Genomic DNA, 14366 nt, shown 5'->3' with positions numbered 1-14366 from the left:
CAACAATAATTTCCTCTGCTGGGGCCATGTTCTGCACCCATCTCCAGGCTAAGGTGGCTCTGATGCACAAAGCCCCTCAGTAGCTCTTGCAGCTGCTCGCAGAGTACGTGCTGCTCCAGATGAAGAGACGTCCAAGTCTGCCCACGCTGGTGCCAGAGTCCTCTCCTACGTCAATGCTGTCACCCCTTAACGAAGAAGGACATTTTCAAATAACCTGCATGACACTGTTTTCAAGGCTAGTGAAGGCATTGCAACAGAAGGGTGGGATTTTCAAAATGCTGATGTAGATCTCGTTCTTCTTAAGCAATGGGAGCTTCACTATTGATTTCTGTGAGAGTGGAATTGGTGTACAGCTTTCCAAACCTCTTCTCTGCAAAAAAATGCAGAACATATTTTAAACTTGAGGGATGATGTAATGTGGATAAGTGAAGCCAAGCTGGAACACTGATGGGCCTCCTTCATCCTTTTATCCCTCTTTTGGCCATGCAGAGCCACTTCTTTTCTTGCATTGGCACTGGCAATATCTGAACCTGCAAACATAAGGAAATCAGTGGATAGGGTGCACAGAGATGGGAGGGGTAGGTATAGCACAGGCAGCAGTTTACCAGCATGTAGCTGATCCTTTCCCTCATTTCCACACAAATATGGAGCCATGCTCTGCTGTCTTGCAGGGGTACCACACAGAAAGATATATGTCTAATTCCTGGTTAACTCTACTAAGAAGGATGTTATATCATTCTGCAAGAAACAGTCTCCAAACTTTCTTGGGTAGGGGTTTTGAAAATCTCTAACTTGCAAATTATTTGTTTTCAGGCAATTCCCATCATCTTTATTATTACAACTGCTATTACTATTATTGGCATTTTTGACCATAGTTGCACATGCATTTTTCACAGAGTAAGGGTAAAACAGGAACCCAATTAATTTTTCCAATTCTAGTCTCACAACTACAAAAACAAAAACAAACAAACAAAAAAAACAGAGGTTGTCACCAGCCTGCCTATTATTTTGTTTGCTGCATAGTCCTTTGCCTCCTGAACAGTTGCAACAAGATGAGCATATATGTTGTCATTTCTCTTTGTTTTCTCTTTGCAAGATGCTGATGGCTCGTTGCAGACTGGAGAAGGTTCCCGGCATGGCAGCTGTCTGGACAAACTGCAGGAGCAGGTTAGCTGGGAGTAAAACCTTCCAGAGACACAGGTTTAATACTGTTTGCATGGCTTTCCCTCTTTGGTTTGCAATCACTCTGACTTCAAAGAAGTGTTTTATGGGTTCCTACAGTCAGAACATTGCAGAGAAAACTATTCGTTCATTCTTTCCTTCAGCTACTCCCAGGAACAGCCTGAAAACAGTTGGTAAAGGGGAGGCGTTTTACCTTTCTGAGTCCCTTAAAGCAGCAATATCTTGCAAGACTGGAGGACAATTACAGGTGCCATGATTTTTTTGCTATCATCCTTCCTAGTTTGTCTATTCCAGTTTAATATATTCTCACAGCTATGATTTTCCGTGGGCATAATTAATATTTTGCCTTCTGAATGCAGCAAGATAAATTTGCTGGTCTGTTTAGAGGCTGAGCCAAAATGCACTGTTTCTCACTTGGTAACATTTTAATATTCTCAGAGAGCACTGATCTATTTGTTAAAATTTTGTTCAAATAGAACAGCAGCCAAAACCGATATGTGCCTTTTCACATGAATCTTTCCAATGTCCTTGTTTCAGGTATGAATTTTCTTCAGGGGCTGTTTATTTACTCTATTATTATTATTAAGGACATTGCAGATGGAGAAAAATAAAGGCAAGCAGGCAAACCTGTACATTGCTGAGATTCTCACCCAAATAGCTACATACAGTGACATGTAGAGTTTGCTGTGAGCATAAAAGTCTGGTCATGAACAATGACTGAACTCTCACTGTCTCCAGGAACATCAGCATCTCCTCCAGTGTCTCTCTCATAAGACCAGATGTTCTCATTCCTTTGTCTGAATCTTTTCTTCTAAATAACTCATTCTCAACACTCTCTGATTTCAACCTTATTAAGAACTTTATTCATTTTCCCCCTTCCACTAAAGAATAACATATCTTTAAAATGAACTATGAATTCTACAGAAATATCCTGGTTTAGACAAAACAATTGTTGAGTAGCTAGATATTATTGTCAAAAAGACAGTAAGATCATGGCATTACTTTTATATCAGTGCTGACAAAATTTAGCCTTCAGGCTCATGTCTGAATCTCTTGTTTGCTTGATTTATTGCAGATTTTTCTCTTATCAGGTGAATAGTTTGATCATTTGATTTTATTGTTGGTTTCTTTCCAGGTGCCAGAAGTAGCGAGTATTTAAATATATGTCCAACGTGGAGCAGGAAATTGAAAATTGATTCTCTACAGCATTTATCTGAGATGTGGTTCAAGTTCTTCAAGTCAGCCAAAGCAAAGAGCTTCTACTCTCAGTGGAATGCCAGCTTGGCAGACAGTCTGGAGTTGATTCGGTGGCATCTTTGAAGAGAAATTCAGAAATTGTGTATTTTTTAAACAAGTTTCCTAAATAAGCATGGAAGGTAAAAAAGACTCCAAGAAGGATTTTTAATTACCTATGTAATGTTCAGGCACCTTTTAGTGGAGACAGAGGTGATGAGCTGGCAAATATGATTGATGATCAGATTACAACTCCTAATGATTTTCTTTAGCTGTGCTGTGGAGTGACTGCAGGCTCTGACACAGATCAGCCTTCTTGTGCTAGCTCTCATACACGTAGACATAAAGGAGGTGGCTTCTGCCCAAAGCATTAACCCACAGACTGCAATAGCAGCAAGCTTGGAGAGGACCAAAAGCTAAGAAGACAAAAGGTGACAGCCCGTTGCTGGAGCCTGAATATCCTCTGACACAGACGCCTGGTGTGTGGGTGGCTGTTCCCACAAGCACACAACCGCTGCACACTGGTGGCTCAGCCTCTGCCATGGAAGCACATTTACTCTCCTTCAGCTTTCCAACCAGTTCCCAAGGTTGCTGAGTACAGCTGCAGCACACGAGTGCACTCCAGGAAAGCTAAGTGCCTACTGTGAAAGTAAGTGGCAAGACATAAAGTCATATTTTCACTAATGTTTCCATGAATTTGATATAGTAACAGGGGTGTACTGATTTGAAACGGTAACCTTTGTCACTCTGAGTCCTCTATAAACGAGTGGTTAAAATGGCACTTGAGTGTTACACAGTTTAGTGATGCTTTTCTCAGCAAAATCAATGAAACTGGTCTTGGGAAAAATGTTTGCAAGAATATAAAAGTGACTTAGACAATTCCATGCCTAAGCTTGAGTTTGGTAGAGCAGCACCTTCAGTGGTGGCCCATAAAACGCTGTTTGGAGTCCAGGAGCTGTGATGTGCGAGGCATCTCTAACCCTCTTTTACGCTCCAGCAGGAGAGAGAGTGCAATAATGATTCACTGTTACAGGCCAGCTCAATACAGATTGATTTGGGTTCCATGTCTTTTTGTTTAAAATGTATTTCCACACAAATGGGTCTGGTATGTTCAAACTTCCTAAATAATAACTCCAACAAAATTCTGCAATAAATAATTTTAAATTACCCTAAAAAATCTATTGGAATTAGAAATAAATCAGCAGATTCTCTGTTCAGCAGGAGCAATAAATCCTTCTACTATCACAGCATACACTGTTTACATTTGCCTAGGGGCTCTAAAACATTATGAGATGAAAAGATTTTCCTGTTCCTTGGTGTCTGGCTGCCATAGAATTTAAGTGTTTCATGAATTTAATTGTGAAGCGGAGAGTTTAACATCTTTCAGTCCCCTGTGGGAAGTGGAAGGAGGAGTCAAACACATATTATGCTGCCCCTCCAAATTATTCATATTTAAAATTTTGCTATGATGACTCTATCAGGTGAGATTCAGAAGGCCATCAAATGATCCTAAGTCCATTAGAGAGTAAGCTGTCAGAAGAAGGCTTTGGAATCATAAGTAGGACCTAGTTTTCTGCTTGTGGTGGAATTTCATCCCAGGTTGCAAAAATATCTTTATTTACGCAACATTAAGCTAATTTTTATCATTTTCCTGAAAATCTGTTAGTTGCTTTCATGCCCTCTGAAAGGTATCATATTTCATGGCATGAGAATTCATCTGTCATACTTTGGAGAGAGAGTTTATATCTCCAGCAACTAAAAGCTTGTAAAAAAAAAAAAAAAAGGCAGTTGCAGTCTTTTGCTGGAGCATAGGTAGAAGAAACAAAAATTACTGTTGTTGCTTAGATGTAAAAATATATATATATATTTTTTCAATTGAAAAGACTGTTCTGGTTTACCTTGATTACTGGAGCCAAGGAAAACATATAGCCTAAGTCTGACATACCATTTTTGTCCAATTTAGAGAATGAGAGAGAATTGCTGTACAAGCTGGAAAAAGAAGCAAAACTACTAGTTGAACCTCTTTAAAACATATACCTCTTTTTATTTTCATTTTTCAATCTCTGTTTCTTTATCTCAGTTCTCTTTTATTCATTTTCATGTTTTGCAAGCAATATGAGAAAGATTTCTGTGCCATTGTGTATGCTTACTTATTCTGACTTCTCTTCTTGGCGCACAGAATTCAGTGTGACACGAAAAACAATTTGATGTACAGAGCCTACAATGCCAACAAAATCTAGTATTTTATTCCAAAGTAAATGACAACAAAATCTTTGAAAACCTGAGAAGAAGGTGGGATAGTAAAAGGGATGTGTGGGAGAAGAAGAATATAAAAAAAGGATCAAAGCAGATAAATTTCAGCTGGCAAGTGATAACATACTCCTCAGTTTCCTACAGTTAAATTTGTAGCTTCCAGTATATTTTAGTGACGGATCCCGCATAGCAAACTTAACTGAAATTATCCATTATAAATTTGTTTCCAAACAAAAAACAAACAAACAAACAAAGAATTAAATATCATCTTATAAATTTTGCAGATGTGCTTGGGAGTGAAGCAAAATCAGCAGTCAGACAAAGAGCACTGTTGACAAATTCAGTGAAGTACAAAATCAGTCAAGTATAATGTTCATCATTCCTTATTTGCTATGATAATTAGTTCCCGACATTCTGCACTGTGATGTGCATGCTTGCTTTGTTCAAGATGTTACCCACATTATATCTTTGGGTGTTGTCTTCTTTCTTTGCCACCAACTCAATACACATGCTTTTGGTATACATACACAGAAAATGGGTGCTTCAAAACTTCCTGATCAGCCCCACACCTCTCCACATGCATACCAAATGACACGGAGACAAATGAATTTTCTTCCAGGGACACAACTGTGTGAAGCATTGCTTTGGTTCATTAAAACAACTGCCTGGATACCCACTCAATAAACGTTCTTTATCACTGAAAATTAGCAGTGATGTGGATGTGTCTCTCGAACTTTGTTGCTACAGTCGGGGTTACAAATGGCACAATCTGAGCATTGGGAATTGGAAGAAATAAAAGAGTAAATCTGAAAACAGAACAGACTGGAGGCTGGAGCACTCCTGCATCTCTCTTAGGGTAGAACTGTGCATTAGCAGATGGCAGCCTAAAAACAATATGCGCTGAGAGAGCTTGAGATGTATGGCAAGATTTTCAACACCTACGCAAACGTTCAAAAGAGTATTGTCTGTCAGGGGTGGTGGAGCAATTTACAAGTTGCTTTTGTGTGGATTTCTGAAGCTATTATCTACATACGATCAGCTAGGAAATGTTGGAGGCAAATTCAAGGCAAATTTTTACAAAATGGAATACGAGAACTAGTCACAATATTAATCCATATGTTTTGATGTGAGCATTGTAAAACTTATACAAAGCAGCCCAGACCCTTCTTATTGGTAGATCATGTAGCTAGGTTGCTTGTGCGAGGCAGCAGAAAATTGCAACTGAAGAGCAAATCGTGATCTTGCCATCTGCCTGGAAGGAATTATTATATAGGGTTGGCTGTCAATCAACCAACCTGTTTTGGAGCAAAGGCAGAACAGTATATGATTTTTTCCATGCTCATTTCATGCACTAATTCCTTACTCAGAAACTCCCCATTTCCAGCAGTTCAGTACACGGGGCTCTGGCTGCGGCGCTCTGCCCAGCTCTGCAAACAAGTAGATGAGATGTGGAAGGGAGTGCTTGGAGTATTTTTCTTAAATAATGACAAAGCCCATAGCAGTGACAGCGAATTAAATCATAAGGTATCGTGTTCTTCAAAGCAATGGCATCAGGGATGCACTGGCTGCTGTATATCACATACTCATGCTGATTCTCACTTTTTCTTGTTCCAGTGGGAGAACTTTCCCCAGCCTCTTTTTTTCCTCTCCTTAATGGAGTCTTTTGTGTTGCTTTCAAATTTTTTTCTTTTTTCTTTTTTTCCCTCTTTTTCTTTATCATTTTATTTTTCCCCCCCCCCTTTTTTTTTCTTTCCCTGAACATAGATTGTCCCTGTATGCCTGCTTTATCTTTCCAAGGATTTTCCCCCAAACTCTAGGCTATAGTATCACACACTGTATGTTTTTTTTTTGTTTTTGTTTTTTAATCCATAACCAAAATTGCCTTGTGCAGCACCTCTAATCTGAGGCACTCCAAGCATGCTAAAAGAGTTGTATGGAAGCCACTCCACGTCCCTTCAAAATTAAAGATATTTCTTAAGTAATAAACCTAAACATATTTTAAGATCAAATAGTGAATCCCTCATAAGTGTTCATGCTACAGGGAGCAGGTAGCAAAGAAACCTCTCAATTTGTTAATGTTTTTTTCCACCATTGGCTTGCTTGGTGGTAAATTGGAAGCAAATACACAAATTTGCAAATAAGCTGTTTGGTCAATGCCCTGGTACAGCACAAGACCTGACATTCCCTCTGCAGCTGGGGCCAACGCAGAGTAAATTGACTTTAAGTGCTATTTTCAGGGTAGCACCTGGAGTTATAAAGACCAGAAGTGCAACGCTGCAGAGCTGAATTGGCTCCTTGGATCTATCTTTTGCAGAGGTACCAGCCAAATCTTTCTTTCTGAAATAAGATGTTTCTGAGTGCAGATGCTGGGTTGGGCAAAGACACACATTTAGTGTGTGCTGGAGCACACAGGGGTGGTGCCTGGAGGTACTGTGCAGCAAGGAAGGGCATTGAGCTGGTAGCGTGCCTCTACGCAGTGCTCCCTATCACACAGCACAACCATCCTGGCTTCCTTCCCAAATCAGCCTGGTCATGTCTTATCACAGAGACTTACTGTAACCAAAGAAATACTGTGTATCTGGTAGCTTTATGAGCTTCCAGAATGGCTTACACCTGTGTCAGTTTGTGGCCCCTTCAAAGTGATCCCAGGTGGCCTGAGCTTATAAAGGTTCCCCTCACCACACATGAGGAAGGAGGTGTGAGGAGTAGAGGTAAGTTAAGGAGTTTGCTCCAGAAGTAAGGTTAAAAAAAAAAAAAAGTCACAAATTTATTTAAAGAAGTCTGTGAGTTAGGGGGAAGCAGAAATGAAAGCTAAACCTTTCTGAGAGGTCAGACCTGGATATTTCAAGGTGGGGGCTTGGGGGTAGGCGTTTGGGGCTGAAGGAGCGCATTCCTGGTTAAACTGAAAATGTGCGCTTTGAGCTTTCACTGTGTGTTGGGGCAGCTCTTTCTCTTCCCGATGCTGTGCTGGGAGGGACTAGTAGTGTCTGGGAAAGGGCTGATGCATTTTTGAACTGTGGTCAGTGTGCAGGCCTTTCTGCTCCTGGCTGCTTCTCCCGCTGCCTTCCTGGGCCTAGCTGGAGGCCTGCTGATGGGGCTGAGGGAGCGCAGGGAAGGAGGTGGGCTTCTGGCTGCAGCACCTGAGGAGAAACCCACTTCCCCGGCAGCCCTATTTCTGCCTTTCTGAAAGACAAGAACTATGACAGAAGAGGCTTATCTTAACTGCTGCTTTCATTACTTGGAGATAATGGAGCCCTATTGTTTGTTAAGTTTAATTTAAAGCTGGGAACACAGCAAGGCTAGAGGGAATGAAGGCAGCCCAGTGACCATGTCTGAGCTCTCCTCAGTGAATTTGCCTGCCAGCATATCTCAATTGCTTTGTCTTTGTTGGATTTCTTTTATTTATGTTGTGAATTTTGAAAGCACTTGTACCTTCATGTAAAAATTGACTTTTTAGCAGCAGAAGTAAATGCTAAACCTGTGCCTGGGGACAGATATTTGACATCCTGAAACTGATTAATCCAATATCAAGTGTCCTCTCTGACTACAGATACACTAGTTTTCAGTTCATGCACCATGGCCCCTGATTTGTCTGCTGTAGGTGGGTCTTGGATGGAATGTGGGTCTAGCTGTTCCAGAAGGACAACCACAGACTAACACCAGTAAGAGTTCCTTCTGAAACTAGGGGTATTTCAAAAGTATTTCGTTTAATGGATTCAACTGTGCTAACAGAAGAATGCATGGGATGAAGGCTCTTGAGTTTGTGCCACGCAGAAGCTGAGAATCAATGAGAAGAGTTTCTGAATTTCAGATCAGGATGATCTCTCCAGCTGATGTATAGCTGATAAAGAATAACAATATCATTACTTGACAAGAACACCATGACCAGCATCACTCTAAGGCTGTTTTAACTTAGATTTCTTTGGTTTCTTGGGCATCTCTGAAATGAAACTAAATAAAAATCATCTCCGTTATACAGAGCCTACGTTCACCTGCCATAATATCCTGAGCACAATCATGTTTTTATGCTTATAATGTACTTGGTGTTACTGAAGTTTTGTTGCTCGTTGGTAACGTACTGCATAGCTAATTCCTCTTGTTACTCCATAGCATGTACTGATCTTGTTGGCTAAAGGCAAGTTATAGATAAGGATTGAGATTTGTTGTGTGTTGTCCTATGTACTTTAAAAATAGCTTGGGACACAAGCTTTTGATATAAACTTCCTTGACAAATAGTTTTTTTTTCCTTTCCCTCCTCTTAGGTATGGACAATATGTATGAAGCAGAATCTTTGCCTCTCAAGCACAGAAGCTGTGAATACTAGACCTCTTGTTCACCAGGAAGAGCAGTGCCTTAAAGGTAGGCTGAAAAAAATTACCATAAAAGTCTTTCCTTTTGTGCACTACATAGCTGTGGCTGCAGCAGGATCAGAGCAGACTTGCTCGCACACCATATGTGAGGTGGGATGATAACCATGTGAACTAGCCCCTGGACTCCCATAGGAAATGGTTTCCCTGCATGTGCTGTTGTTCATCTCTGCTTCTTTAGGCTTTTGGTGTGTGTAGTCTGTACTTGGCCAGTAGAGGCTGTGGTCACAGCCAGACAAATCACCAAATGTGATTCCTTCACAAAAAGTTGAGTAGCTTTCTGGATGAGCTTTTCATGGTCGGTGTGGGTACACTGAAGTAAAATCTTTGCTTTCCACTAAAAAATTTAAAGGAGAGAACCTGACAATACAGACTAAATGATTTAATGTTATTGTAGAAGACATAAGAAGAAAGGGAAATATATTTGGTTCTGTCATTGAGGTTAGACCAGACCCCTTTCAAGAGAGGAGCAAAAGCACTGGGGACTGAGAAAGGAAAGTTTCTGGGCAAGAAGGGGGAAGTAAGGTTTTCCTGGGAAAAAGAAATAAAGCTCTACTGTGAGCGTCTGACTGGCCATGGGAGATGTGCATGTAAAACTCAAACTGCTGCAAACACCTGTATGCATTGAGCATAGCATATAAGTGTTTTTCTGGGCACAGCTGCATCCACGCCTAGTTTTTAGGAAGCTCCTAGACTTCTTGTGCTCTCTGAAAAAATCCTGCTTTAGTGTTGGTTCTCCCTCTTCCACTGGGGGAAGAAACCAGGAGCCAGAAATGCCTGGGGAAACACAGGACCCTGAATGAGGGGTTGTTTCATGGCTGTTTTCATTCTGAGCTTCATGGCTGCTGTTCTGGCTATTGTATGTGTGCAGACTGATCTTTGTGTGCCCAGCTGCTGGCAGTCTATGTGGACTGGCTTTCAGTGGAAGCCAGGCTTTGCTGTTGCAATTGATGGTGGGGTAGGAAGGCAAGCAAAAGCTCTGTTCTGTGGGATTTTAAAGAAAGCTTCCATAAATGTTGTAGATATGAGATGAGAGAGTCTGTAATTTCCTTTTCTGGTGGAGGTAAGGTAAAATGTACTGTTAGGCTGGCTCACCTGGAGTAGGAACATGTAGGTACTGATGAGCTGCAATGTGTACTGCCTGTTGCCCAGGCAGCAGCTGAAACTGAGTTTGGGTGTATGGAAAAGAGTGGTGTAGGGTGGGTGGGAGCAGCTGGGAGGGATGGAGAACACAATCTGTGAAAACCAAAGCTTCATTGTCCCAGGAGCACTAGAACTAATGAGCTTTGCATTTCAAAGGTGGTGAGCCTTCTTCAAACCCTGTAAAATACACGCCTGGGATTTGTCGTGTTAAATTTCTACATGTGGAAAAGGCGTGTGTGGGGGAGGTGGAGAGGAATGGAGATGGCAGCATGAGAAAGTAGAGGACAGAGGCCCTTATTTGGGTGCAAGTACCAATCTGCTGTCTGCATTAGTCTGCCTGGGTTGCATATGCTCTCCTTTTCTGTCTGCACAGAAACTTGTGATAAATAGAGGTTCAGGGATTGAAGAGCATTTATTTTTATTTGCCTATTTTTGTCATTCCCTTGGCATCTTCAGATGAATGGTGGAACCAGGAGGGAAAGGCTATTCTTCTTGTGAATACAATCATTGTTTGTGTGAGGCAACCTGTCTCAAAGGCAGTTTAATGCCTGCCGACCCCTTGCAACCTACCTTCACCTTAGAAATATCACATCAGTGTAATGGCCTGCTTTTGGCAACCCTGCCAGCAACCCCATAGAGTTTTTTGATCAGAGCTGTGGATAGGCAATTTTCCATTGCTCTTTGATTAGGGTAGCTCAAAACTCCTGGTTTCTGTCATTTCTTCTGTTTGCCATCAAGTGTTAGTGGAAGTGGAAGGACCAAGTGGGGAGGAAGACAAGCCAATGTGAGTAGAACACTCGAGTGTTTCTAGCATAAGCTAATAACTTCACCCTCACCTTTGCTGTGCCTGGCCTTCTCCATACCTGTAAGCCTTTCTTGTTTCTGTGATGGGCAGATCACAGGCTCCTCTCTGCTGTGGCTGCTGCCAGATGGTTGGAGGGAGACAAGGGGCAAGACCTTGTTTACAAATACTCTGCTTCCCTGTAGTCCTGCTGCAAGTTGCTTTTAGACAAATAATATCTTGTTCACAGGTAAACTGTGTGCAAACTGCACTGGGTGTGCAAACTGTAGATCTCCCTGGCCTGCCTTTGCTATTGCACTTTTTGCCACTTCCCCTCCCAGGCATGGATCATGTAACCCAGGGGCTGGTCTACCCCTGCTGCAGGGCCTGGTTCCATATTGTCCCAGCACTGGACAGAGCTGCCATTGCACTGGGTGGCTGGCACAGCCTTTTGCCTAATTTTCTTTCCTCTAGACATAAATTACTCTTTCAGCCTTTCCTTGTTATGACAAAGGATTTTGAAATGTGCAGACTGTTCACTGGTGTCTTATTTTCCTTCACATCTTCTGTTTCCAGCCTTGTCAGTGATAGCAGCTCCAAATTCTGTACATGAGCCTATGGGCACATGTAAAGCAGCATTCCCTTCCTGTCAAAGCCAGTGACTCCTGAAGTGAGGAGGCAAAAGTAAGCCCCAAAGCATCAGGCGAGGACACTGCCCAGCCTAAAGCAGGGTGAGAGGAGCTGTTTCATGTCTTGTTGGTCTGCTGAAAGTTAAAACTGGCAGCAAGGACATCAGAACAGGTGTAAGGATGCTATTGCAAGATTTGCCAAGGACTCCTCTGTTCCCATCTGATGCTGGGAGCCAGGGCAGGGAGGAGACTGCAAGTGCAGCCTGTTTGGTATTCTATTCTGTCCCTCTGATCTTCCCCCCTACCCCGCAGAAGCAACATGTCCCATGTTTCTGCAGAGCTTGTCCTGAGCAATAGCAGCATCTGTCAGGGGTTATGGTGGCATTAGCCTCATGGAGCTGGGAGTTAGCAGTGCTTGGCAGAGTGACAGTTCTGCTGTACCTTACATAAATCTGCATCTTGCATAAATCTGTCTCTGCCTACTCTGCCAAGGTGTGTGGTCACAATTTGTCTGATTCCTCCTGCTGTCCAGAAGGCCTTTAACTTTCCTAGAAGATCTTATTTGCTCCTTGAGGCCCCTTTCGCTCCTCTTGCCTCACACCTCCCCATGCTGCACCCTTCCCCACTTGCCCTAGAGGGAGCACATATTGTTAAATGTGTTATTTTTAAAATAAATTCCCATCACCTGCCCCCCAGGTGTTGTGGAATGCTCCCCACATTTCCATGGAAAGAAGGAAGGTCTTGAGCCTCTTTGTGGCTTTGGAAGGAAATCACAGCAGCTGTGACCACCAGTCCTCCACCCACCCATCACCTCCTGCTGTGGGCTGCACCTGGTCCCAGGTCCTGGTTCCTTAGGCATCAGAACTTGATGTGCTTTGGTTGTCTCTCTTATCAGCATTTTTTTTGGAAACTTCTAGACCCTTCTGAGGCCAGGAAGTAGCAGCAACTGCTCCAGTTCTTGGCCTTCTTCCAGTATCTAAGGAAGATCTTAGGGAAAACGTGCATTAAAGAGAACATTATGTTCCCAACCGTATTAGTGTTGTGTGGTTTCATATGAAATATCCAAAAGAAATGTTGACCTCTTGAAAGCATCTATGGCCGCTACAGGACTTGTCCTGAGCCACCCTCTCCCCAGGGCAGCTTTGGGACCTGTCAGGAGCTGTGCTGCAGTGGTGGCCAGGAGTGAGGGGAGGGCTCCTCCCCTGTCACATCATCCCTCACCCCAACTGCTTTATTGTGACAAGGCTGTAATAGAGAGCTGCTATGAGTGCTGTGGTGGAGACCAGTGCGATGATCCTGTCAGTCTGTAGGGCCAAGCTCTTAATGTGCAATCCCCAATGAAATACAGAGGCTCCAAAGGAGAGTACAGACAGGTAAACTCACTGCAACTCTCAGCATCTCCACTGAGACATCTGTCCTTGGGTGCTGAGAATGAGGCGCTTGAGAGTAGGGTACTTATCGCTGTTACTTGCTATTGTTGGTGTCTGGAGCTGGTAAGCAGTGAAGGTAGCGTGCTTTTCTACCACAGGTTTAAGAAAATACCAACACAGTTACCCTGTTCACCCTGAGCTCTTAAAATGGAAACTTGTTTTGTCTCCTTGCCTTCTTCCTTTTGTAGGCAGAGATGTGAGCTGTAATGCTGAGTGAATGGTGTGCTTCGATGTGTATTAAATATATACAATGGCTCTTTAAAAAATAATTACATATGGTACGACAGGGAGAGGAAACCACTCCATTCCTGTAAATGGCCACTTAAGACGTAGCCAATAAATAAATAACCGTAATAAATAATTTTAGCATAAACAGCCTTATCATCTTAGCATTCAGGAGGAGTAAAGCAAAGCTCGTTTCTATTGTCTGTTGAGCCGCATGGCAGCGGAGTTGCGAGCAAGCCCCTCTCTCAGGTGCGGCAAGGTGTTGCAAAAACCCTGCTGGCGTGCGGGATCCGGCCCCTGCCCGCCCCGCACCGCCCCTGCCTGCTCACACGCGTCTGTCAGAGGAGAGAGAAAGGGAGAGACGGAGGCTTTCTTAGCGTCTTCCTCGCCTGTCGCGAACAAGTACGGGAGGAGCGCCCGCGGAGCGAAGGCGCGGCGCAGCCCGGCCCCCCGGCACTGCCCGCCCGGCCCCGCGCCGGTGCCGGAGCCGATCCGCAGCTCCGGCGCGCTGCCTCGCCACCGGGGGCCGTGTCGTTTTAAGGCATGTGATACCCTCCCGAGCAGGGATGCATTGATACAGGCTACGGTACTTACAGCATCGTATAGCGGCGTGCCTACGGCTGCCCGGCTCTGCACTGCCCGCGCTGGAGTGAGGCTGCTCTTGTCGTTGAACTGCTTCTCGTCCTTAAGTATCCTGGAAGCTGCAAATTATCTCAAGATCACTTCAAAGGTCTCGTCAAGCAGAGGGTGATGCTAGGAGATGATTTAAAGGTGAAAATGAGAAGGTTTCCACCCCTCAAACCTTGGCCACTTTTCTGACGGCAGTGTCTGAGAGCTCAGATGTCGTCTTTACTCTGGGAACTGGATTTGTAATAAGAGATTTTTTTTCCTCATAATCCTGATAAAGAAGATTATTGGGAAGCTATTAAAATCCCTTATTGTGGTACAGATGGATTTTAAAAAGTGTTAGACCTTTCCAATGAACACTAATAGAGTGCTCTGCTCTTGGTTGGATTACTCAGGTAAGGAGCCTCTTTAGGATTTAAGATTCAGAAAGCAGATCTAGAACTCATCAGATCATAACAGGAGGAATGCTTTCTACTGTGTTCCTTAATAATAAGAT

General features: G+C 43.1%; 1 protein-coding gene and 1 long non-coding RNA gene across 6 annotated transcripts in view; one reads left to right on the top strand and one right to left on the bottom strand.

The window, feature by feature from the left end:
* The window catches only part of TAFA1 (TAFA chemokine like family member 1), a 313943-nt gene that overhangs the window by 84127 nt on the left and 215450 nt on the right, over window positions 1-14366 (top strand). Inside the window, exons 6-9 of one of the 5 annotated variants that reach the window (XM_048074312.2) lie at window positions 1097-1167; window positions 1326-1429; window positions 2318-3064; window positions 8931-9027. Coding sequence is in view for 2 of the 5 variants with exons in the window: in XM_067003491.1 (XP_066859592.1) it covers window positions 8946-9027 (82 nt within the window). In the remaining 3 variants the exon portion in view is untranslated. Of the gene's footprint in view, window positions 1-1096; window positions 1168-1325; window positions 1430-2317; window positions 3065-7327; window positions 7380-7535; window positions 8331-8930; window positions 9028-13541; window positions 14266-14366 lie in introns of those variants that run through there. The other 4 variants (XM_067003491.1, XM_067003490.1, XM_067003488.1 and 1 more) reach the window with 4 other exon arrangements.
* On the bottom strand, window positions 397-14177 carry LOC125184040 (uncharacterized). The gene is made up of 3 exons (XR_007167142.2): window positions 14046-14177; window positions 13838-13944; window positions 397-530 (listed from the first exon to the last, which is right to left on the bottom strand). It is a non-coding gene; the product is annotated as an uncharacterized lncRNA (long non-coding RNA).

The sequence above is a fragment of the Anser cygnoides genome, chromosome 10 (genome assembly GCF_040182565.1).
Source record: "Anser cygnoides isolate HZ-2024a breed goose chromosome 10, Taihu_goose_T2T_genome, whole genome shotgun sequence".
NCBI lineage: Eukaryota > Metazoa > Chordata > Aves > Anseriformes > Anatidae > Anser > Anser cygnoides.
Note: the sequence above shows the minus strand (reverse complement) of the source record. Positions and strands in the feature narration are given on the sequence as shown.